At 39.4% G+C, this 24,922-nt stretch overlaps 2 protein-coding genes across 3 annotated transcripts in view; one reads left to right on the plus strand and one right to left on the minus strand.

Moving 5' to 3' along the window:
* LOC126091865 (39S ribosomal protein L48, mitochondrial) overlaps positions 1 to 24,922 on the plus strand; it is a 78,326-nt gene that overhangs the window by 42,558 nt on the left and 10,846 nt on the right. Inside the window, exon 6 of one of the 2 annotated variants that reach the window (XM_049907146.1) lies at positions 9,059 to 9,212. The exons of the other annotated variant lie outside the window; for it this stretch is intronic. The gene's annotated coding sequence lies outside the window, so the exon portion shown is untranslated. Of the gene's footprint in view, positions 1 to 9,058; positions 9,213 to 24,922 lie in introns of those variants that run through there. 2 annotated transcript variants of the gene reach the window in all.
* LOC126091864 (WD repeat-containing and planar cell polarity effector protein fritz) overlaps positions 1 to 24,922 on the minus strand; it is a 67,082-nt gene that overhangs the window by 17,273 nt on the left and 24,887 nt on the right. Inside the window, exons 9-10 of the mRNA XM_049907143.1 lie at positions 6,443 to 6,678; positions 2,198 to 2,497 (exon numbers count right to left, since the gene is read on the minus strand). Coding sequence (XP_049763100.1) covers positions 2,198 to 2,497; positions 6,443 to 6,678 — 536 coding nt within the window. The remainder of the gene's footprint in view (positions 1 to 2,197; positions 2,498 to 6,442; positions 6,679 to 24,922) is intronic.

The following is a 24,922-nucleotide window of genomic DNA, read 5'->3' on the forward strand; positions in this document are numbered from 1 at the left end:
AGTCAATCAATTGTTCACGTGCAATGTACATTCCACTGATGATTCAGCAAGAAGGCAACTCTGCACAAGCAGATTCATGACTGGCATACAAAATTCTTGGGAGTTGGTTGCATATAGGAAAGAAAGAGCACGGGTCGGTCACGTACATCTGATGAAAATGTCGAGCATATCCAATCTGTGGGTATAAAAAATGATTTTGTTTGTCAACAGATCAACTACATAAATACTTGTGAGAACTTCCTAACCTTTACTGACTGGTAATTTGTATCCTAAGAAGTATGCAGACAATCACTTGTTACAATTTTCAACATATTGTCCACAGAGAACCAGCTAGCAAGTTAGTTGTGAAATTTGAGCTTTTCCAAATGTGTTCTATACTCTAATAACTCACCAGAATGTGGCTGGATAAATTCATAAAAACATAAATTGGAAAAAATGGCCTTAAAATAACTGGGAGCATTATCCCTGTCGAGATATTGGTGGTTTTCGACATCATCCAGCAGCATTCCTTTGAGAAAATCAAAGAAGATGGTTAGTTGTTTGCCTTGTCAGTGTATCAAAAAGTGGTCTCTCACGGTAATGTCGAAGAAGTTAGTTCCTTTACAGCGAAAAATATGACAATGTACTGATCATTTATACAATAGCCTTTTGCAAATGTCTTTGCTGTCAGTAATTCTTCTTTTGCACACAGAGATTTATACTTATAAATTTATTTTATACTTATTAAAATTCTCAGGCACTAAACAGTGTGGACATCAGTGCCCTTTCACAAGATCGTGGGCCACGGGAATGAGCATTACACCTAGTACAGTCCATATGATAACTACAGTAATGGAAAAGTCACATACAATTTCCTGTACATTTAGTCGTAACATTGTCACATGTTAAAAGAATTCATAAAACATCAAAAGTCAGTAAGAAGGCTAGTTAATTGACTGACATCAGTTTCAAAAATCATTAATCTCCTCTTAGATTTGAATGTGTATAATGTACCGCAGGCAAATAAACCTGAGTGTTGTCCATGGCAACACAGTTTGACAATGTGGGCTTTGTTTGCCCGGTCTCTTCTGCCACACTTTCACAAACCTCCATGCTTCCCCATCACTCTCTGTGTAGAATCACAGAATGTGACATGGACTATAGTGGTGTGCAGCATAACTTTCCAACCTGATAGTGATGTGGTATATTTACTCTTATTTGAAATAACAGTACATTTATTTTTGCATCTATTTTAATTAAGAATATAATAACACATCACTATCAGGATGAAAGGTTATGCTACACGCCGCTAGGCAGCTGTCACCAACTTAACTGGTCGTAAGTGTAGTCAAATACAGAAAGGAAAATAAATGTTTAGGTACAGGTGACAACAGACATGGAAGCATCTGAAATACCTCCTTCCAAAAAGATTGAGAAAATGGTTGGAGGACGCATGACTATTTAAGGATAAAGTAGCCTAGGCCCCCAGCCAATGAAGGCAGAATAGTAGGATAGGAAGTTAGAGAACCTGAGATTTATATTATTACAAAAGTTTTTTTTCCTACAATGGTGAAACCTATTGACACACAAATTATATCAAATTAGTTTGAAACTGTAGCTTATTTACTGAGAACTTTAAATTTTACTTTAAGTTAGTTGTATGTTATACAGTCAGATTCAAGAAAAACATGATGTGGAAAGTGTTCGTTGAACAAAAACTGCTTGTATTTGCTTTGTAAAGGGCTATGCACTTGCCTATTCACCTCTGTAAATGAATACATATATTAAATCCAGAAATTCTCTATGGTGAAAGAGTTGCAGGAAGTAACAATTTTAATCTGCATTTGAAAATATTAACAATACTTGTACCATTTGTAAAATGATTTTTTTTAATTTTTTTTTATCCCCCCCCCCCCCCAAATCAAATAGGGAATCATCATTGTTGAGCAAGAACAGTAATGGATCCATGATCAAACCCTGTAAATGCCCACTGTAATTTCTCACTCTGCAGGTGATGTGAATTTTGAGAAGAGCCTCAATGTAACATTTTGCATCCTGTTGCTTATTAAGGAATAAACAAATCAGAGCTGAACCATGAATTCCCCTCTGTTTTAGAACATTAAGTGAACCAAATAATTTTAAAGTGGTATTTACCGGGGTAAGGTGGAGGTTACACAAGAAAAGAAAAATAAAAAAACAAAAATTTACAGGAACAGACCTGAGTGTGAGCTCGACCGGCTGCTACAGCGGCTAAATATCAGTCGTGCACGTTCGCGGGCAGCATCAGCTATAACAGTCTCACCCATTTCTTTGGCACAGTGCCATATATCAGAAAACAGATCACCATCATCCAAGTCAATGGCCAGTCTGAAAGCCTTATCAAGTAGACGATGACGCAGCAGATGGTGAAAGAAACGTCTTGCCAAATCACGTACAGTGCTTCCAAACTCCTCCTCAGTAGCATGGCAAAGAGGCCGTGGAGGTAAAAGAAAGCTGCCTAAAGCTGTCTGAAGCTGCACTGTAGAGAGACCAGTGATAATATTAAATGATAGCAGGTAAAAATAAATAAAGTTATAAAGAAAGTGTTATGTAGTGACTGTAAAAAATTATGAATGTTACAACGAAACCAGGAGTATGAAGGGGGAACAACTCACAAACAATAAACAAGAACAATCATCAGTTACTATTTATTTCAAAATTAATCTTGGTCTGTAAGGGAAATAAAATTTTGAGGCCATTCACAACAGCATCCAGACAAATACACTATTTACTCAATACTGTATACGTTCCAGAATAATACGCCTAGTTGTTGTTACACTTCCACTACTTGTACAAGCTGTTAATCCACAGTCTTGAAGCTAAATCACACAGTTCCACTGCAAGTAAACTGGGCATGAGTTATAAAGACACAGGAATATGTTCTGTTGGAAAGAATACATAGCACACTTAAGACTAATGAGTACAGCAAGATTCATTTGAGAAGTTATGTAAGTTTATTTAGAATTGCACACTTAGACTAATGAGTATAATAAGATTCATTTGAGAAGTTATGTAAGTTTATTTAGAATTAACAGTACTACAGATCTGGCAGCAGCAAATATGAAGCACACAGCTTTAGCAGAGACAAAAAGAAGTCATCTGCATTGGCCTGACACAACTGCAACATTCCCGATGTTGCTGAAAATAAATTACCATACAATACTCCACTTTATCATTTGGCTGCACCACTTCGTTTTAGTTGAATTTTTTCATGCTGAGAAATTAAAAGGAGCAATCTGTTTTACTTGGTAAAAGCTTTCTACAGCCAATACTACATAAATAATTCTGTATTTACAAACAACCAATTTCAACAGACTTTGCTGCCGTCGGCTGGTGTGGCCGAGCGGTTCTACGTGCTTCAGTCTGAAACCGCGCAACCACTTCGGTCGCAGGTTCAAATAGTGCCTAGGGCATGGATGTGAGTGATGTCCTTAGGTTAGTTAGGTTTAAGTAGTTCTAAGTTCTAGGGAACTGATGACCTCAGCTGATGACCTCAAATGTTAAGTCCCATAGTGCTCAGAGCCATCTGAACCATTTGAACATTTCAACTTTGCTGCTATCTTCAGGTCTTAAAAAAATTTTATGTCATAAAATGTGTTCTTTTTGAGTTGGACATCATGCCAAATTGTCATGCAGATAAAAAGTAGCACATAATATCAAGATCCATCATAAATAAAACATTTAAAATCAAAAAGCACCTTGTGCACATGGTAATGGCCATATAAGTAGCATTCACGGATGATTGTTACGTCACAAAAAACACAGTTCACAATAAAATATGCAGTAGCACATCTGTTAATGTTAGCTGGACATGTTCTAAGCATTGAAGATCCGATTTAGGTGGCATATAGCTGTACCTTATATTCCATCTACGGTGGATCTTCAATGATTAGAACATATCCAGCTAATGTTAACAAATGTGCTACACTGCATTTTATGGTGTACTGTGTTTTTTGACGATCAATCATCCATGAACACTATGTATGTGGATATAGCCATGTGCTCAAGGCACTTTTAGTTTTTAAATGTTTTGTTTATGACAAACCTTTATATTATGTGCTATGTTTTATCTACATGACAATTTGGCACGAGATCAAACTCAAAATGAAAACATTTTGTAATGTAAAATTTTTGAAGACCTGAAGGTGACAACAAAGTCTGTCGAAACCAGTTGTTTGTAAATAAATAAATATTTATGTGGTCTTGGCTTTAAAAAGTTTTTATGAATTTTGTTTTGGCTTTGCTGATGACATGCTACTGTACTGTGACACAAGGATTTCAATGTGTTACAGAGCTATAGACTTGTGCCTGTAAACAAAAAAAAAATAAAAAAAAAATAAAAAAATAATTATGTGACTTCATGTTTTTGAAGTGATAAATAAAACTTTATTCCCACCCTTCACACATCAGTTAGGACCTTGAGGTTTAAGGAACTAACTAAGGGTACATCTGTAGTGATTCAGGGAAACTTAGGGAATCTGAATGGGGATGGACAGGTGGAGATTTGAATTCCATACCTCATCAAAACAAATACAGTGTGCCAACCAGTACCTACTTTCACTCAGCATGTATTCTGGTGTTGAATGAAAAGAACAAGAATCAAATGCTAATTACTGTATAGAAGACAGAACCTTATATGCAGATTACTACTGTCTTTTCTTGTTTGTTTCATAGATAAGAAGGCAAATGGCTGTTCCCCACATACTCTATATTATACATTCACATACAGACATTAATGCTGTAGGAGAGTGTTTTGAAATTTTCTTACAGTTATGTTTATTATATCTACAGCTTGTGTTCTTATTTAATGGAAATTCACAGGAGAAAGGTAAGTATTTTATAGAAAAATACACTCCTGGAAATGGAAAAAAGAACACATTGACACTGGTGTGTCAGACCCACCATACTTGCTCCGGACACTGCGAGAGGGCTGTACAAGCAATGATCACATGCACGGCACAGCGGACACACCAGGAACCGCGGTGTTGGCCGTCGAATGGCGCTAGCTGCGCAGCATTTGTGCACCGCCGCCGTCAGTGTCAGCCAGTTTGCCGTGGCATACGGAGCTCCATCGCAGTCTTTAACACTGGTAGCATGCCGCGACAGCGTGGACATGAACCGTATGTGCAGTTGACGGACTTTGAGCGAGGGCGTATAGTGGGCATGCGGGAGGCCGGGTGGACGTACCGCCGAATTGCTCAACACGTGGGGCGTGAGGTCTCCACAGTACATCGATGTTGTCGCCAGTGGTCGGCGGAAGGTGCACGTGCCCGTCGACCTGGGACCGGACCGCAGCGACGCACGGATGCACGCCAAGACCGTAGGATCCTACGCAGTGCCGTAGGGGACCGCACCGCCACTTCCCAGCAAATTAGGGACACTGTTGCTCCTGGGGTATCGGCGAGGACCATTCGCAACCGTCTCCATGAAGCTGGGCTACGGTCCCGCACACCGTTAGGCCGTCTTCCGCTCACACCCCAACATCGTGCAGCCCGCCTCCAGTGGTGTCGCGACAGGCGTGAATGGAGGGACGAATGGAGACGTGTCGTCTTCAGCGATGAGAGTCGCTTCTGCCTTGGTGCCAATGATGGTCGTATGCGTGTTTGGCGCCGTGCAGGTGAGCGCCACAATCAGGACTGCATACGACCGAGGCACACAGGGCCAACACCCGGCATCATGGTGTGGGGAGTGATCTCCTACACTGGCCGTACACCACTGGTGATCGTCGAGGGGACACTGAATAGTGCACGGTACATCCAAACCGTCATCAAACCCATCGTTCTACCATTCCTAGACCGGCAAGGGAACTTGCTGTTCCAACAGGACAATGCACGTCCGCATGTATCCCGTGCCACCCAACGTGCTCTAGAAGGTGTAAGTCAACTACCCTGGCCAGCAAGATCTCCGGATCTGTCCCCCATTGAGCATGTTTGGGACTGGATGAAGCGTCGTCTCACGCGGTCTGCGCGTCCAGCACGAACGATGGTCCAACTGAGGCGCCAGGGGGAAATGGCATGGCAAGCCGTTCCACAGGACTACATCCAGCATCTCTACGATCGTCTCCATGGGAGAATAGCAGCCTGCATTGCTGCGAAAGGTGGATATACACTGTACTAGTGCCGACATTGTGCATGCTCTGTTGCCTGTGTCTATGTGCCTGTGGTTCTGTCAGTGTGATCATGTGATGTATCTGACCCCAGGAATGTGTCAATAAAGTTTCCCCTTCCTGGGACAATGAATTCACGGTGTTCTTATTTCAATTTCCAGGAGTGTATTTGCAAATTCTACAAATGAGAGGCAAATGTTATGAGGTAAGTGATGCCTCAAACTATTGCATATTGACATGGCAAATATGTTGGTACCAATTCCATTCTCTGCTAATAGTTTTTTACACTAAAAATACAGTAAAGAAAAGTTCATTCACCTTCTCTTTCTGGTGTGAGTGGCTGCCGGAAGAGGTAATTAATGATACGGTTGAGACAAGAAATACACTGCTGACCATATGAATCCCAGTTGAGACTTAGCAACAAATTGATTGCCCGGTCAACCTGATTGAACATCAGGTACTTTGCAACCATAGTGTCTGCAGTGAGACCACTTCCATGAAGATCTCCAATAAGGCCACCACCTCCAACCAACTGAACAACAGCTAGTGGTCCCCTGAAAAAAAAATTAACTATCTGAAAACAAACTGGACACATAATTCATCAGAATAATTCAGAAATGGTAAAAATAAGGAAAAAAAACAACATTGCAACTTATTTCAGGTTGCTCAACATACAGAAGTGTTGGAAGAGGTTATACGAACTCATACTACTAGAATAAGTCAGAAAGAGAAGGAACTTATTTTTGATCTTCTTTATTTTTCAGAAGTAATACATTAAATTTACTCAAAAGAGGTCATAACCTTTTCTGAGAATGCATTACAATTCAAAGTAACTATCAGCTTCTAGTATTGTTTCAGACCATCGCAGAACTAAGCTGTATATCAGTGTCTTGCATAATGCTGATATTGTTATTACCTAAGTACGGAATTTGCCCTGCATTTTTCATAACATATGTTAACTACTGCATCACAGGCAGCCCACTACACATCTGTCAACAGTATCTCCATAAGCACTGAGTAGATTCTGTGCATATGTGGATTGGCAAGTGGTCACCTAAATTGACTTAAGTCTTTGGGTCTGTATTGTAAATGATTTATTAAAACAGCTTCATTTTATCATGAATGAGGATGCAAATAGAAAATAAAGTTCTCCAGTATTTCAGAAGATCATTATATCTCACACAAAGCCTCTCAACTGTCCTTTGGCATAAGGGTGAATATTACGTGGTAATGGATTAGAAGGCTTTGACAGTAGGTCATGCGTGAAATGTACTTACGTCACTGCTTATCCACTTTAATGAGAATGATTTAATGCACTCACTCTCCCATACAGTCCACGAAGAATGTCTTGTCTTCTATCTGTATATTTTCTGTGTGAAACCTGTACACGGTTCCTCTCTTTTGTATCTGCAGTCTGTGGAATATATCCCCAAGATCATGAATACGTATCTATTGGCACTGAATGCACCTGTCAGTCATAATTATTCTCCTTTGAATCCCTCTCTCAGTTAATATACAATCACAATATAAACTCATTGTGTTGTGTGAAACCCAATACTGAACTATAGTGATATTGGAGACCTTAAATGAAATTTTTTAGATTCACTTGGACTGCTTTTTTGTGGACTTTAAGGGCAGATGAGAAACCATGATCCTGACAGAGCCTTTATCTTTTGATTGTAATGTTATTTAGCATGATAATGGGATTACCTATCATAAACAGTCTATCTTCCAGGAGTACATAAGATGTCTTATTTACAGCCACCTGTATTTTATTGCAGAAGAATCCGATCTACACCATGGCTAAAAGCTTTTAGAATTTCTTCTAGAATATCAAGATGATATTCTGTCACTCAGTCTCAGAACATAAGCCCAAACAAAATTATTTGAAATGTGCATTATGAATCTCATTAATCAACATTAAAGTTCTTCACACACTACCTGGTCTTTTTCGAATAGCCAAAATGTTAGAACTGTTGTACTAAATCCTGTTGTAAATATCCAGTTCATCAGGATTATTATAACGTAGTGCCTCATTCATCCATTCACCAAAAATATTACCATACTGCCCCATTTTCTTTTATGGGGAGGTTCAGGAACAGTGCTATCAATTGTGATGGCCCATACTTTGCTTGGAAGTTCTCTTACTAAAAGATCTCTTTTGTATCGATTACAGGGTGTATACGTGGACAAGGAAAAAGAAATTCCCGGATTTCCCGGTTAAAAAATACACTTTCTCCCAGGTGAAAATACACTTTTTCCGTGTTGAGTGAGAGTATACTTTCCCTCGAGATCGTAAAACTTATCAGTCCTTTGAATGGTTAAGGTTTTATAGACCGGTGTAGAACCTCCTGCCACTTTAGGAAACAAACCCCCAAAAAAAATGTGTTTTGGAAAGATCTTTGATTTGCAGCAACATGTACGCTGCATATTTTCATATTACGAGAGTATATAGTCGATTTCCACCAAACGCAGAACATTAGTTTCCGAAGCATTGAAATCGAGATCGCCATGCACTTTAGTAAGCCAATCATAGCTCATGTCACGTGTTCTCGCCAGCCGATGATACCAGATATTCATAGTGTTTACATGGGGCTCCCAAAACCTGATTTCGTAAATCGATCTCCCAATACCGCTCCTGGGTGGTGACGTAAACACTTCAAAATCGATTCTGGAAATCCGCTTCTGGTTGCCGGTTTTCCAGCTCCACAATCGATTTTCACTGCCATGTGAACTCATCTGGTATTGAAACGTGCTTGGGCTGTCAGGTTTCATCTTGTTTTTAAAAATTTCGGGTAATATTGATGGAATGGCTTTTTGCAAAGTGAAAGACAAGTAGAAATATTAGACTGAAGTTGTTAACACCTAATCTAACTGAATAGAAATAGCGTCAGCACATTGACTAAATCATAAACTACATTTGCTGTTTTCCAGGCATCGTAGTTAACTGGGCTAGTAAATCCACTTCATACCTTAACATGTGAACACAACAGCGAAAAACGGTTTGCAAAATTTGGTTCTCATCTTTCGGAAGTTGTGTCGCATGTAAAAGTAGAGATTCAGAGCATAGTACATGTGATGTAGTCAGCCTATGGCAATATACCTGGTAAGTAGCGCAAACACAAAAATAGGAAAAGTTAATGGTTTAAATTAATGTGCATAGTGTAGCTACATGAAACGTTAACGTTTCACATGTAGTATCTGTCTCTTTTGCGAGTGTTACACTTCGATGTATCACACAAATGTGCCAGTAAAATTTTAAGTAATGATGTAAACATCTGATTTTCTGGGCTCGAAATTCTTCTAAGTGGCTGGCCCTCAAAGTGTTAAGCTTGGAATGAAAATCAAAGGCTCTGTGATTTAAGAAATTCAAAGGCACGTTCGCACATGTAACATAACTCATATTGCGTAAAATAAAATGTACTTTGAAAGTAACACTTTTCAAATGAGCAATTGCAATATTTTCTTGCGGCCTGTTAGAATTCGTTTCAGCAGTTGTCAGAGAGTGCCAGAAAACGCATTACTGTGCCTGCAAAGCCACAATGACATAGGTAGCCCATATGTTCATACATATATGGCATTAAGAGATCTTACATTACGTCATAAACGAAACTGGGCATCAGAGGATAATCCAAGAGCGTTGAAATTTTGTAAACCATACTAAAATCTGTAATTCGGCTTAAAGAGCACATTCGTATGTCCAGATTCACAAAGAAGTAGGCCCAAGATGATACTAAACTTTTCAGTGTGATTTTCGGAATGCAAATTTTCTTGAAGTACCAGTACTGTATTATCTCATGTTTAGTTCTATGGCATAATTCCATATGTGCACTTGACACTAGCCAACAGTGTTTCAAATAAATTGGCAACCTATGCATAAAAGATTAATTAAGCACAATCTTTTTTAGCAAATCGACAAAAATAACTTCACTGTATTTTGTAGGCAATTAATACCCGACTGCCAAAAACCTGGAAATAAAATAAAATCAGAAAACTGAGACAAATAACATATTTTAGCCTTCCATAATTATGTTAATATTTTAATTCACTTTATAGCTCCTGGTCACAGAAATCCGGTTTGTTTTTGAGAGCTGAAAACCAAGACAAAACAGCAAAATCACTTAACATAAACACGGTTCATGTGGAGACTCCCACTCATCCCATTACAACTCAGACTGCTCTGCGCATGAGCGAATCTGGTAGCTTGGGTGCGTCAGAAAAATATTTTCGAGTAGCATCTGGCTGCTTGTTGCTACTGCTGATACAGCTAACAGCCGCACTTCTTCAAGTAGCCAGAAGCATGAGAAGGTACTGGTCATATGCGACTCAACTGTGCATGAGCATAAGCTCCCTGACAACTTTTCAAACAAACCTAATGTTAACCATTGTGACATCACGCCTGTCGGAAGCAGTTAGTTGTTATGAATTATTGCATAGTCTTCGTCCAAATGCCTTCGACACATTTTGCTATTGGCAGACATTTGTGTGTGTCCTGTGCTTTTTTGCTGCAAATGGTGCATTTCCTTCGCAACCTAAGTTCCCCCCCCCCCCCCCCCCCCCCCTCATTTATGTTTGATTGGTGCAGTATTATATTGCAGTAACGAGCTAAAGTAAAATTCTTTGTTAGAGTATCAGTTCTTACCAATCAAAAATACAAAAATTTAACTGAAAACTAAAACAACAAAAACCAGAATTCTTAAAAATTCCCGGGTTTTTCCCCATTTTATACCAGATGACAAAATTCCCGGGTTTTTTCCGCATTTCCCAGTTGTCCCGGAGCATATACACCCTGGATTAATTGTCTTCATGTCTCTGAAAAATGGTGTGATAAAAATGAAGACATTGTCTTTTTGGAGAACTTAATTTCTTTCATGCAAAAAAAGCTCATTGTACAATTTTAGTGATCAGTCCATTTTTTTTTCTTTTCCATGATGTTGACAATGGTTATTTTTATATGAGCCTCCATTAATGTAAGATATTGTTGGCATGTCAGCTGCTTGTTGGGTTGAAGAGTGTTGAGCTGTTCTTGAAATGGTTGTTGTTGTTGTTGTTGTTGTGGTCTTCAGTCCTGAGACTGGTTTGATGCAGCTCTCCATGCTACTCTACCCTGTGAAAGCTTCTTCATCTCCCAGTACCTACTGCAGCCTACATCCTTCTGAATCTGCTTAGTGTATTCATCTCTTGGTCTCCCTCTACGATTTTTACCCTCCACACTGCCCTCCAATACTAAATTGGTGATCCCTTGATGCCTCAGAATATGCCCTACCAACCGATCCCTTCTTCTAGTCAAGTTGTGCCACAAACTCCTCCTCTCCCTAATTCTATTCAATACCTCCTCATTAGTTATGTGATCCACCCACCTAATCTTCAGCATTCTTCTGTAGCACCACATTTCGAAAGCTTCTATTCTCTTCTTGTCTAAACTATTTATCGTCCATGTTTCACTTCCATACATGACCACACTCTATACAAATACTTTCAGAAACGACTTCCTGACACTTAAATCAATACTCGATGTTAACAAATTTCTCTTCTTCAGAAACGCTTTCCTTGCCATTGCCAGTCTACATTTTATATCCTCTCTACTTCGACCATCATCAGTTATTTTGCTCCCCAAATAGCAAAACTCCTTTACTACTTTAAGTGTCTCATTTACTAATCCAATTCCCTCAACATCACCCGACTTAATTCGACTACATTCCATTATCCTCGTTTTGCTTTTGTTGATATTCATCTTATATCATCCTTCCAAGACACTGTCCATTCCGTTCAACTGCTCTTCCAAGTCCTTTTGTTGTCTCTGATAGAATTACAATGTCATTTCTGAACCTCAAAGTTTTTATTTCTTCTCCATGGATTTTAATGCCTACTCCGAACTTTTCTTTTGTTTCCTTTACTGCTTGCTCAATATACAGATTGAATAGCATCGGGGAGAGGCTACAACCCTGTCACACTCCCGTCCCAACCACTGCTTCCCTTTCATGCTCCTCGACTCTTATAATTGCCATCTGGTTTCTGGTTTCAAAAATTGGGGTTTGTAATCAAGAGCATATCCAGCACCTGAGGTAGTAGGGAAGGGAGAGGGAGACAGAGTGAGGCGGTGGGGGGAGACTCATGTTTAGTTTTTGAGGTGAATAAAAATTAGTTTTAAATTTCATAACAAGTAGCTCTAGGTAACTTAATGTTGAAATGGTTACAGGAAAATATTGCATTTCTACAAATTTCTAGTCAGTGCCCCCCCCCCCCCCCCTCCCATGAACCATGGACCTTGCCGTTGGTGGGGAGGCTTGCGTGCCTCAGCGATACAGATGGCCGTACCGTTGGTACAACCACAATGGAGGGGTATCTGTTGAGAGGCCAGACAAACGTGTGGTTCCTGAAGAGGGGCAGCAGCCTTTTCAGTAGTTGCAAGGGCAACAGTCTGGATGATTGACTGATCTGGCCTTGTAACAATAACCAAAACGGCCTTGCTGTGCTGGTACTGCGAACGGCTGAAAGCAAGGGGAAACTACGGCCGTGATTTTTCCCGAGGGCATGCAGCTTTACTGTATGACTAAATGATGATGGCGTCCTCTTGGATAAAATATTCCGGAGGTAAAATAGTCCCCCATTCGGATCTCCGGGCGGGGACTACTCAAGAGGATGTCGTTATCAGAAGAAAGAAAACTGGCGTCCTACGGATCGGAGCGTGGAATGTCAGATCCCTTAATCAGGCAGGTAGGTTAGAAAATTTAAAAAGGGAAATGGATAGGTTAAAGTTAGATATAGTGGGAATTAGTGAAGTTCAGTGGCAGGAGGAACAAGACTTCTGGTCAGGTGACTACAGGGTTATAAACACAAAGTCAAATAGGGGTAATGCAGGAGTAGGTTTAATAATGAATAGGAAAATAGGAATGCTGGTAAGCTACTACAAACAGCATAGTGAACGCATTATTGTGGCCAAGATAGACACGAAGCCCACGCCTACTACAGTAGTACAAGTTTATATGCCAACTAGCTCTGCAGATGGCGAAGAACTTGAAGAAATGTATGATGATATAAAAGAAATTATTCAGATAGTGAAGGGAGACGAAAATTTAATAGTCATGGGTGACTGGAATTCGAGTGTAGGAAAAGGGAGAGAAGGAAACGTAGTAGGTGAATATGGATTGGGGGTAAGAAACGAAAGAGGAAGCCGCCTGGTAGAATTTTGCACAGAGCACAACCTAATCATAGCTAACACTTGGTTTAAGAATCATGATAGAAGGTTGTATACATGGAAGAACCCTGGAGATACTAAAAGGTATCAGATAGATTATATAATGGTAAGACAGAGATTTAGGAACCAGGTTTTAAATTGTAAGACATTTCCAGGGGCAGATGTGGACTCTGACCACAATCTATTGGTTATGACCTGTAGATTAAAACTGAAGAAACTGCAAAAAGGTGGGAATTTAAGGAGATGGGACCTGGATAAACTGAAAGAACCAGAGGTTGTACAGAGTTTTAGGGAGAGCATAAGGGAACAATTGACAGGAATGGGGGAAAGAAATACAGTAGAAGAAGAATGGGTAGCTTTGAGGGATGAAGTAGTGAAGGCAGCAGAGGATCAAGTAGGTAAAAAGACCAGGGCTCTTAGAAATCCTTGGGTAACAGAAGAAATATTGAATTTGATTGATGAAAGGAGAAAATATAAAAATGCAGTTAATGAAGCAGGCAAAAAGGAATACAAACGTCTCAAAAATGAGATCGACAGGAAGTGCAGAATGGCTAAGCAGGGATGGCTAGAGGACAAATGTAAGGATGTAGAGGCTTATCTCACTAGGGGTAAGATAGATACTGCCTACAGGAAAATTAAAGAGACCTTTGGAGATAAGAGAACCACTTGTATGAACATCAAGAGCTTAGATGGAAACCCAGTTCTAAGCAAAGAAGGGAAAGCAGAAAGGTGGAAGGAGTATACAGAGGGTCTATACAAGGGCGATGTACTTGAGGACAATACTATGGAAATGGAAGAGGATGTAGATGAAGATGAAATGGGAGATACGATACTGCATGAAGAGTTTGACAGAGCACTGAAAGACCTGAGTCGAAACAAGGCCCCCAGAGTAGACAACATTCCATTGGAACTACTGACGGCCTTGGGAGAGCCAGTCCTGACAAAACTCTACCATCTGGTGAGCAAGACGTATGAAACAGGCGAAATACCTTCAGACTTCAAGAAGAATATAATAATTCCAATCCCAAAGAAAGCAGGTGTTGACAGATGTGAAAATTACCGAACAATCAGTTTAATAAGACACAGCTGCAAAATACTAACACGAATTCTTTACAGACGAATGGAAAAACTAGTAGAAGCCGACCTCGGGGAAGATCAGTTTGGATTCCGTAGAAATACTGGAACATGTGAGGCAATACTGACCTTACGACTTATCTTAGAAGAAAGATTAAGGAAAGGCAAACCTACGTTTCTAGCATTTGTAGACTTAGAGAAAGCTTTTGACAATGTTGACTGGAATACTCTCTTTCAAATTCTAAAGGTGGCAGGGGTAAAATACAGGGAGCGAAAGGCTATTTACAATTTGTACAGAAGCCAGATGGCAGTTATAAGAGTCGAGGGACATGAAAGGGAAGCAGTGGTTGGGAAGGGAGTGAGACAGGGTTGTAGCCTCTCCCCGATGTTATTCAATCTGTATATTGAGCAAGCAGTAAAGGAAACAAAAGAAAAATTCGGAGTAGGTATTAAAATCCATGGAGAAGAAATAAAAACCTTGAGGTTTGCTGATGACATTGTAATTCTGTCAGAGACAGCAAAGGACCTGGAAGAGCAGTTGAACGGAATGGACAGTGTCTTGAAAGGAGGATATAAGATGAACATCAAGAAAAGCAAAACGAGGATAATGGAATGTAGTCGAATTAAGTCGGGTGATGCTGAGGGAATTAGATTAGGAAATGAGACACTTAAAGTAGTAAAGGAGTTTTGCTATTTGGGGAGCAAAATAACTGATGATGGTCGAAGTAGAGAGGATATAAAATGTAGACTGGCAATGGTAAGGAAAGCGTTTCTGAAGAAGAGAAATTTGTTAACATCGAGTATAGATTTAAGTGTCAGGAAGTCATTTCTGAAAGTATTTGTATGGTGTGTAGCCATGTATGGAAGTGAAACATGGACGGTAAATAGTTTGGACAAGAAGAGAATAGAAGCTTTCGAAATGTGGTGCTACAGAAGAATGCTGAAGATTAGATGGGTAGATCACATAACTAATGAGGAAGTATTGAATAGGATTGGGGAGAAGAGAAGTTTGTGGCACAACTTGACCAGAAGAAGGGATCGGTTGGTAGGACATGTTCTGAGGCATCAAGGTATCACCAATTTAATATTGGAGGGCAGCGTGGAGGGTAAAAATTGTAGGGGGAGACCAAGAGATGAATACACTAAGCAGATTCAGAAGGATGTAGGTTGCAGTAGGTACTGGGAGATGAAGAAGCTTGCACAGGATAGAGTAGCATGGACAGCTGAATCAAACCAGTCTCAGGACTGAAGACCACAACAACAACAGTCAGTGCATTCAATTTTATCGGTTTGTCCTTTCTTCTGTTACAGTGCCTTTATTCAGTTCCACTGATCCATATAGACCATCTGATAATTATCTTAAGAAAACAACAAATGGAATAACATCATAGAAAAAACTTGGAAGTGGGCCTGATACTCAATTGTGTTATGATTAACACAATGTATACACAACAAAATGGAAAGAAAATAGCACAAATTAACAATTAAGTAACAGAAACAATTAATGAATAGTTGTATTCTGGTTCGTTATAGAGAACATCTGTATGGTCAGCAAGAGAAATGAACGGAGTAATGAAAACACCGTGGAATGCTTCTGGTAGACCAAACACAGTTTTCAAAACTAAGTCTGTGATTTGTGTAAAAAACAAAATTTAGCATTATCAGTCTTGAATTAGGTCAGAGAGAAATAGACTTTTAATGCAAAAGCTTTCAAAAATTGGGGTTTGTAATCAAGAGCATATCCAGCACCTGAGGTAATAGGGAAGGGAGAAGGAGACAGAGAGAGGGGGTGGGGGGAGACTCATGTTTAGTTTTTGAGGTGAATAAAAAAATAGTTTTAAATTTCATAACAAGTTGCTCTAGGTAACTTACTATTGAGGTTTTTTTTCCCCTGTGCCTTACTGGGTATGCCTTTGATTGTATGAAAACAGATTGGATGAAGGTGGGACTTGTTAGGCAATTGGATGGTAAATGAGACGAGAGAGAGTAAACACACCAAAAAAGTTCTTTGTTAGATTCTGAGATTGTTGAAAACATTGAGGCAATGACAAAATGGAATGTGGGTACATGACATTAAAAGAACATGCAGATGATAATGCAGGAAGAGACTTGAAAGATGTCTTTATCCAGCACAGGTGTCAAATGGCTGATAATGATAATGATGATGATAATGACAAAGAAAAAGGTGATGGTGATGGTGATGATGATGATGATGAAATTGCAATGCCACTAGCTGGCTTTTTACATTGCTGAGATCAGAAGGCTTGTCTTTTACTTAGTAAATGCATTTGCACTGATAAATACAGGGGATATACAATGGAGAGAAAAGCTTCACTGTGATGGGGGACTGGAATTCAATAGTAGAAAAAGGAAGAGAAGGAAAAAAAGTTGGGAGAATATGGATTGGAATGAAAGAAGAAGCCACTAGGTAGAATATTGCACACACCATGTCTAATCATCACTAACATTTGATTTAAGAAATTGCAAAAAGGTGGAAAATTAAGGTGGTGGGATCTGGATAAGATGAAAGAACCAGAGGTTGTTGAGAGTTTCAAAGGGAGCATTAGGCAACGACTGACTGAAACAGGGGAAAGGAATACAGTATAAGACAAATGGGTAGCTTTGAGAGATGAAACAGTGAACACAGCAAGGGGATCAAATAGGTAAAAAGACAAGGCATAGTACAAATCATTAGATATCACAATAGATATTGAATTTAATTTATAAAAGGAGAAAATATAAAAATGCAAACAAATGAAGCAGGGAAAAGGGAATACAAATGTTTAAAAAATGAGACTGATAGAAAGTCCAAAATGGCTAAACAGAAGTAGCTAGACAACAAACATAAGTTTATTAGGAGCATGTATAACTAGGAGAAAGGTAGATACCGCCTAAAAGAAAATTAAACAGATCTTTGGAGAAAAGAGAAACAGTTGTATGAGTATCAGGAGCTGAGATGAAAAGCTACTACTAAATAAATAATGGAAAGCTGAAATGTGGAAGAATCATATAGAGGGACTATACAAGCGAAATTAACTTGAAGGCAATATTATAGAAGTGGAAGAGGAAGTAGACGAGGATGAGAAGGGAGATATGACGCAGCAAGAAGAATTTGATAGAGCACTAAAAGAATTAAGTCAAAATAAATCCCTTGGAGTACATATCCTTGGGAGTGCCAGCCACGACAAACCTATTCCAACTTATGCGCAACATGTATGAGACAAGCAAAATACCCTCAGACTTCAAGAAGAATTTAAGAATTCCAATTCCAAAGGAGACAAGTACTGACAGGTATGAAAATTACTGAACTATCAGTTTAATTAGCCATGATTACAAAAAAACTGACCCTAATTATTTACAAAAGAATGGAAAAATTGGTAGAAGTCAACCTTGGGGAAGATTAGTTTGGGTTCCAGAGAAATGTGGGAACACACAAAGCATACTGACCCTAAGACTTATCTCAGAAGACAGATTCCAGAAAGACAATCCTACCATTTGTGAACTTAGAGGAAGCTTCTGAGAATGATGACAAAAACACTCTGAAATTCTTGAGGTAGCAGAAGTAAATTACAGGGGTTGGAAGGTTACATATAAATTTTACAGGAACCATACAGCAGTTATAAGAGTCTATGGACATAAAAGGAAAGCAGTGGTTAAGAAGGGAGTGGTAACAGCATTGTAGCCTATCCCTGACGTTATTTAATCTGTACCTCGAGCAAGCAGTGAACAAAGAGAAAAAAATCAAAAAGGAATTTAAGTTCAGGGAGAAGAAACAAAAACTTTGAGGTTTGCCAATGACACTGTACTTCTGTCAGAGTCAGAATGGAACTGAAAGTGTCTTGAAAGAAAGGTATGAGATGAACAAGAAAAATCACACAACGGTAATAGAATACAGTCAAATTAAATCCAGCAATGCTGAGGGAGTTCAATCAGGAAACGAGACACTGAAAGTAGTATGTGAGCTTTGCTATTTGGGTACTAAACTACTGATGATGACCAAAGTAGAGAGGATATCAAATGTACACTGGCATTGACAAGAAAAGTGTTTCTGACGAAGAATAATTTGATAACATAGAATACAAATTTATCAACTGAAAGCCCAGGAGGGAAAAACAACAATATGGAAAGGATAGAGTGTTACTTACCACACAGAGGAGGCTATGAGTCACAGACAGGCACAATGAAAAAAATGGTAGAAGTATTTCAGGTTTTGGATGAAGTCCTTCTTAGAAAACACACACATATTCACACAAAAAAAAACTCACATACATGACCCCTGTCTCTGAGCATTAAGGTCCTACTGCAGCGGCATCTGTCGAGATCAGTAATTAAGCTGGGATGGATAGTGGGGGTAAGAAAGAAGCATGTGGAAAGGGGAGGGGGTGAGGGTAGTAGGGACAGAAGGATAGATGTGGGGAAGGGGGAAGGAGAAGCTAGTGCTGGCTGAGAGAGCATGCAGAGGCATGGTGTGATGGATAGTGCTGCTAGGGGCAACATCGGGAGGTTGTACTGGGGAGATGAAGTGAAATATGGCCAATAATAGTTCAGACAAGATCATAGAAGCTTTTACAGAAGAATGCTGAAGGTTAGGTGGGTATATCATGTAACTAATCAGGAAGCACTGAATAGAAATACAGAGAGAAAAGAAATTTATGACATAACTTGACTAAAAGAAGGGATCAGCTGACAGGACACATTTGAGACATCAAGGAATCATCAAATTAGTATTAGAGGGCTGTGCAAGGAGTAAAATTGTAGAGGAAGAACAAAAAGCAAATACAGTAAGCAGTTACAAATGAATGTAGATTGCAAGAGTTATCCAAAGATGAAGAGATTTGCACAGGATACAGTATTGTGAAGAGCTGCATCAAAACAGTCACTGGACTGATGACAACAATAACAATAATAATAACAACAACAACAACAGCAGCAGCATATAACAGATGATTAAGGTATGCCAGCTGCAAGAAACTGCTATACAAAAATCTCAAGAGACTGCACGTAAATAGAGAACTGACAGGTTAGGTGGGGTTACTGCTCTCAGTCCTAAAAGTGTTACGCTGTTCGGAGGGTTGAGACTGATCAAAGTGCTTGTCACTCAACATGAATACCAGCTGGCATGCTTGAAATCTGTCAGCAAAAGACAACCACTCACCTACAGCTGACTGGTGTGTGATGCACAGGAACATGCAACAAAAAAGATTATTTGCATTAGCTTTTGTGCTCTTGCCCTTTCTCTAGTGAAAATTACATGCATCCACACACACAACCACATAGACACACAAATGTGTACACCCACAGCTACAGCAAGACTAAGGCAGGTACTATAGAGGAGAAAGTATAGACATTTTAAGGAATAAGTAATGGACCAATGAGTTGTAGATATGTAAAGAATGACAGCAAAAAATATAAAACGGAATGGGATGGAAGAGATCTGGAACAGCAATGTATAACAGTAATAGAAATGGCTGGATGAAATCAAACGTAAAATTAAGGAAGCACAATCTCTGGCCTATGGCTGACTTATACGAGGTGCATAGAAACATCCAACAGAAAAGGATTATTTGCACCAGCTTTTGAGCTCTTGTTCTTTCTCGAGCAAAAGTACACACATTTGCCATGGCCGCAGATGGGTATGTTTGGATGACTGTGTGTGAATGCGTGTGCTTTCACTAGAGAAAGAATACACACTCAAAAGCTAGTGCAAGGTGCATGTTTCTATGCAGCACACATCAATCAGCTACAGGCGAATGGTTGCTTTTCCTTAATTTTATCTATTTTTCGACAAATTATAGATGTTATTAGTATCAGACTGGGGGCAAATTACTGTAGCAGTCTAAATGAGTTTTCCATAGTGGAAATATATTAGATATGTGTGGTGAAAGTCATATGCACTTTAATACATTAGCTAAATGGAGCAAGTCTGACCCTTCAAAATAAAACAGTATATTTTGATTAAGGGATTATTTTTGTTGTTCTTAGTTTAAGTCCCTTCCTGCTCTGGTTCTGAAAGATAAACAGCAAGTCACAAAAGTTTTTCTAGTGCACACTCATCCAACAATTAAACCGAGAGAATCTCCAGTAGATATGGCAAGACTATCACTGAATTTATTTTCCTGACTCACCGAGTTTTTAGTGACATTGGTGAACCTTTAACAGTCTTTTCATTGTGCCTGTCTGCGACTCAATGTGTCATCATTACAACAAATAGCAATCCATCCTTTTCTTAACATTATTAATAAGTGCTTAGATGAATTGCAGGACTTCATAATCACTCATCGTCATGCCCAACATGTGGACGCAAGTGAAGTAGCTGATACAGGATTGACTGTTAGGAGGTATTACACACAATGGTATAATCAACCTAACGCCCCATAACAACAGATAGATGAGTTAGGGACTGAGATGTTCACAGTTGTTAACACACAGTTTAATTTTCCTAAGATAAACCATAGTACCATGGTGTACCTCTATTTCAAATATACATCATATTATTAATTTATTTCATCAAACTGATTATGTTTCAAAGTTCTGTAAGTTTCAAAAACTTGATGATAACAAGTTTCTAAATATATCTCCACACACATGGAGACAGAGAAGAAAACAAAATTAGGATAGAATCTGAACATAGTATTTCGCGTTATCAGGAGAAAGAAAACTGGCGTTCTACAGATCGGAGCGTGGAATGTCAGATCCCTTAATCGGGCAGGTAGGTTAGAAAATTTAAATGGGAAATGGATAGGTTAAAGTTAGATATAGTGGGAATTAGTAAAGCTCGGTGGCAGGAGGAACAAGACTTTTGGTCATTATTATATTCTTCTTAAGGTCTGAGGGTATTTCGCCTGCCTCATACATCTTGCTCACCATATGGTAGAGTTTTGTCATGACTAACTCTCCCAAGGCTGTCAGTAGTTCTCATGGAATGTTGTCTACTCCCGGGGCCTTGTTTCGACTCAGATCTTTCAGTGCTCTGTCAAACGCTTCACGCAGTATCCTATTTCCCATTTCATCTTCATCTACATCCTCTTCCATTTCCATAATATTGTCCTAAAGTACATTGCCCTTGTATAGACCCTCTATATACTCCTTCCACCTTTTATTTATTTATTTATTTATTTATTTATTTATTGTTCCATGGGACCACATTAAGGAGAAGTCTCCATGGTCATGGAACGAGTCAATACATGAAATTATAACACGATTGTAGAAACAGATAAAATGAAATATAAGAAACATATTCAGGCGACACGTCATTAGTTTAAATAAAGAAAATCAAGAATGTAACACTGGAATTTGCTTAATTTTTTAGCTCTTCCAGGAGCTCCTCGACAGAATAGAAGAAGTGAGTCATGAGGAAACTCTTCAGTTTAGACTTAAAAGCGTTTGGGCTACTGCTAAGATTTTTGAGTTCTTGTGGTAGCTTATTGAAAATGAATGCAGCAGAATACTGCACTCCTTTCTGCACAAGAGTCAAGGAAGTGCATTCCACATGCAGATTTGATTTCTGCCTAGTATTAACTGAGTGAAAGCTGCTAACTCTTGGGAATAAGCTAATATTGCTAACAGCAAACGACATTAAAGAAAATATATACTGCGAGGGCAATGTCAGAATTCCCAGACTATTGAATAGGGGTCGACAAGAGGTTCTAGAACTTACACCACACATAGCTCGAACAGCCCGTTTTTGAGCCAAAAATACCCTTTTTGAATCAGAAGAATTATCCCAAAAAATAATACCATATGACATAAGCGTATGAAAATATGCGAAGTAGACTACTTTTCGTGTTGAAATGTCACTTATTTCAGATACTGTTCTAATGGTAAATAAAGCGGCATTTAGTTTCTGAACAAGATCCTGAACATGGGCTTTCCACAACAGCTTAATATCTATCCATATGCCTAGGAACTTGAACTGCTTTCCCTTCTTTACTTAGAACTGGGTTTCCATCTGAGCCCTTGATTTTCATACAAGTGGTTCTCTTGTCTCCAAAGGTCTCTTTAATTTTCCTGTAGGCAGTATCTATCTTACCCCTAGTGAGACAAGCCTCTACATCCTTACATTTGTCCTCTAGCCATCCCTGCTTAGCCATTTTGCACTTCCTGTTGATCTAGTTTTTGGGACGTTTGTATTCCTTTTTGCCTGCTTCATTTACTGCATTTTTATATTTTCTCCTTTCATCAATCAAATTCAATATTTCTTCTATTACCCACGGATTTCTACTAGACCTCATCTTTTTACCTACTTGATCCTCTGCTGCCTTCACTACTTCCTCCCTCAGAGCTACCCATTCTTCTTCTACTGTATTTCTTCCCCCCATTCCTGTCAATTGTTACCTTATGCTCTCCCTGAAATTCTGTACAACATCTGGTTTAGTCTTTATAGACAAATGGAAAATCTGGTAGAAGCCAACCTCAGGGAAGATCAGTTTGGATTCCATAGAAATATTGGAACATGTGAGGCAATACTGACCTTACGACTTATCTTAGGAGAAAGATTAAGGAAAGGCAAACCTACGTTTCTAGCATATGTAGACTTAGAGAAAGCTTTTGACAATGTTGACTGGAATACTCTCTTTCAAATTCTAAAGGTGGCAGGGGTAAAATACAGGGAGCGAAAGGCTATTTACAATTTGTACAGAAACCAGATGGCAGTTATAAGAGTCGAGGGGCATGAAAGGGAAGCAGTGGTTGGGAAGGGAGTGAGATAGGGTTGTAGCCTCTCCCCGATGCTATTCAATCTGTATATTGAGCAAGCAGTAAAGGAACCAAAAGGAAAATTCGGAGTAGACATTAAAATCCATGGAGAATAAATAAAAACTTTGAGGTTCACAAATGACATTGTAATTCTATCAGAGACAGCAAAGGACTTAGAAGAGCAGTTGAACGGAATGGACAGTGTCTTGGAAGGATGATATAAGATGAACATCAACAAAAGCAAAACGAGGATAATGGAATGTAGTCGAATTAAGTCGGGTGATGCTGAGGGAATTAGATTGGGAAATGAGACACTTAAAGTAGTACAGGAATTTTGCTATCTGGAGAGCAACATAACTGATGATGGTTGAAGTACAGAGGATATAAAATGTAGACTGGCAATCTACATCTACATCTACATTTACACTCCGCAAGCCACCCAACGGTGTGTGGCGGAGGGCACTTTACATGCCACTGTCATTACCTCCCTTTTCTGTTCCAGTCGCGTATGGTTCACGGGAAGAACGACTGTCTGAAAGCCTCCATGGGCGCTCGAATCTCTCTAATTTTACATTCGTGATCTCCTTGGGAGGTATAAGTAGGGGGAAGCAATATATTCGATACCCCATCCAGAAACGTACCCTCTTGAAACCTGGCGAGCAAGCTACACCGCAATGTAGAGCGCCTCTCTAGCAGAGTCAGCCACCTGAGTTTGCTAAACATCTCTGTAACGCTATCACGGTTACCAAATAACCCTGTGACGAAACGCGCCGCTCTTCTTTGGATCTTCTCTATCTCCTCCGTCAACCCGATCTGGTACGGATCCCACACTGATGAGCAATACTCAAGTATAGGTCGAACGATTGTTTTGTAAGCCACCTCCTTTGTTGATGGACTACATTTTCTAAGGACTCTCCCAATGAATCTCAACCTGGTACCTGCCTTACCAACAATTAATTTTATATGATCATTCCACTTCAAATCGTTCTGCACACATACTCCCAGATATTTTACAGAAGTAACTGCTGCCAGTGTTTGTTCCGCTATCAAGTAATCATACAATAAAGGATCCTTCTTTCTATGTATTCGCAATACAATACATTTGTCTATGGTAAGGGTCACTTGCCACTCCTTGCACCAAGTGCCTATCCGCTGCAGATCTTCCTGCATTTCACTACAATTTTCTAATGCTGCAACTTCTCTGTATACTACAGCATCATCTGCGAAAAGCCGCATGGAACTTCCGACACTATCTACTAGGTCATTTATACATATTGTGAAAAGCAATGGTCCCATAACACTCCCCTGTGGCACGCCAGAGGTTACTTTAACGTCTGCAGACGTCTCTCCATTGATAACAACATGCCGTGTTCTGTTTGCTAAAAACTTTTCAATCCAGCCACACAGCTGGTCTGATATTCCGTAGGCTCTTACTTTGTTTATCAGGCGACAGTGCGGAACTGTATCGAATGCTTTCCGGAAGTCAAGGAAAATAGCATCTACCTGGGAGCCTGTATCTAATATTTTCTGGATCTCATGAACAAATAAAGCAAGTTGGGTCTCACACGATCGCTGTTTCCAGAATCCATGTTGATTCCTACAGAGTAGGTTCTGGGTTTCCAAAAACAAAATGATACTCCGAGCAAAAAACATGTTCTAAAATTCTACAACAGATCAACGTCAGAGATATAGGTCTATAGTTTTGCGCATCTGCTCGACGACCCTTCTTGAAGACTGGGACTACCTGTGCTCTTTTCCAATCATTTGGAACCTTCCGTTCCTCTAGAGACTTGCGGTACACGGCTGTTAGAACGGGGGAAAGTTCTTTAGCA

The sequence above is a fragment of the Schistocerca cancellata genome, chromosome 7, assembly GCF_023864275.1.
Source record: "Schistocerca cancellata isolate TAMUIC-IGC-003103 chromosome 7, iqSchCanc2.1, whole genome shotgun sequence".
In the NCBI taxonomy this organism is placed as follows: domain Eukaryota; kingdom Metazoa; phylum Arthropoda; class Insecta; order Orthoptera; family Acrididae; genus Schistocerca; species Schistocerca cancellata.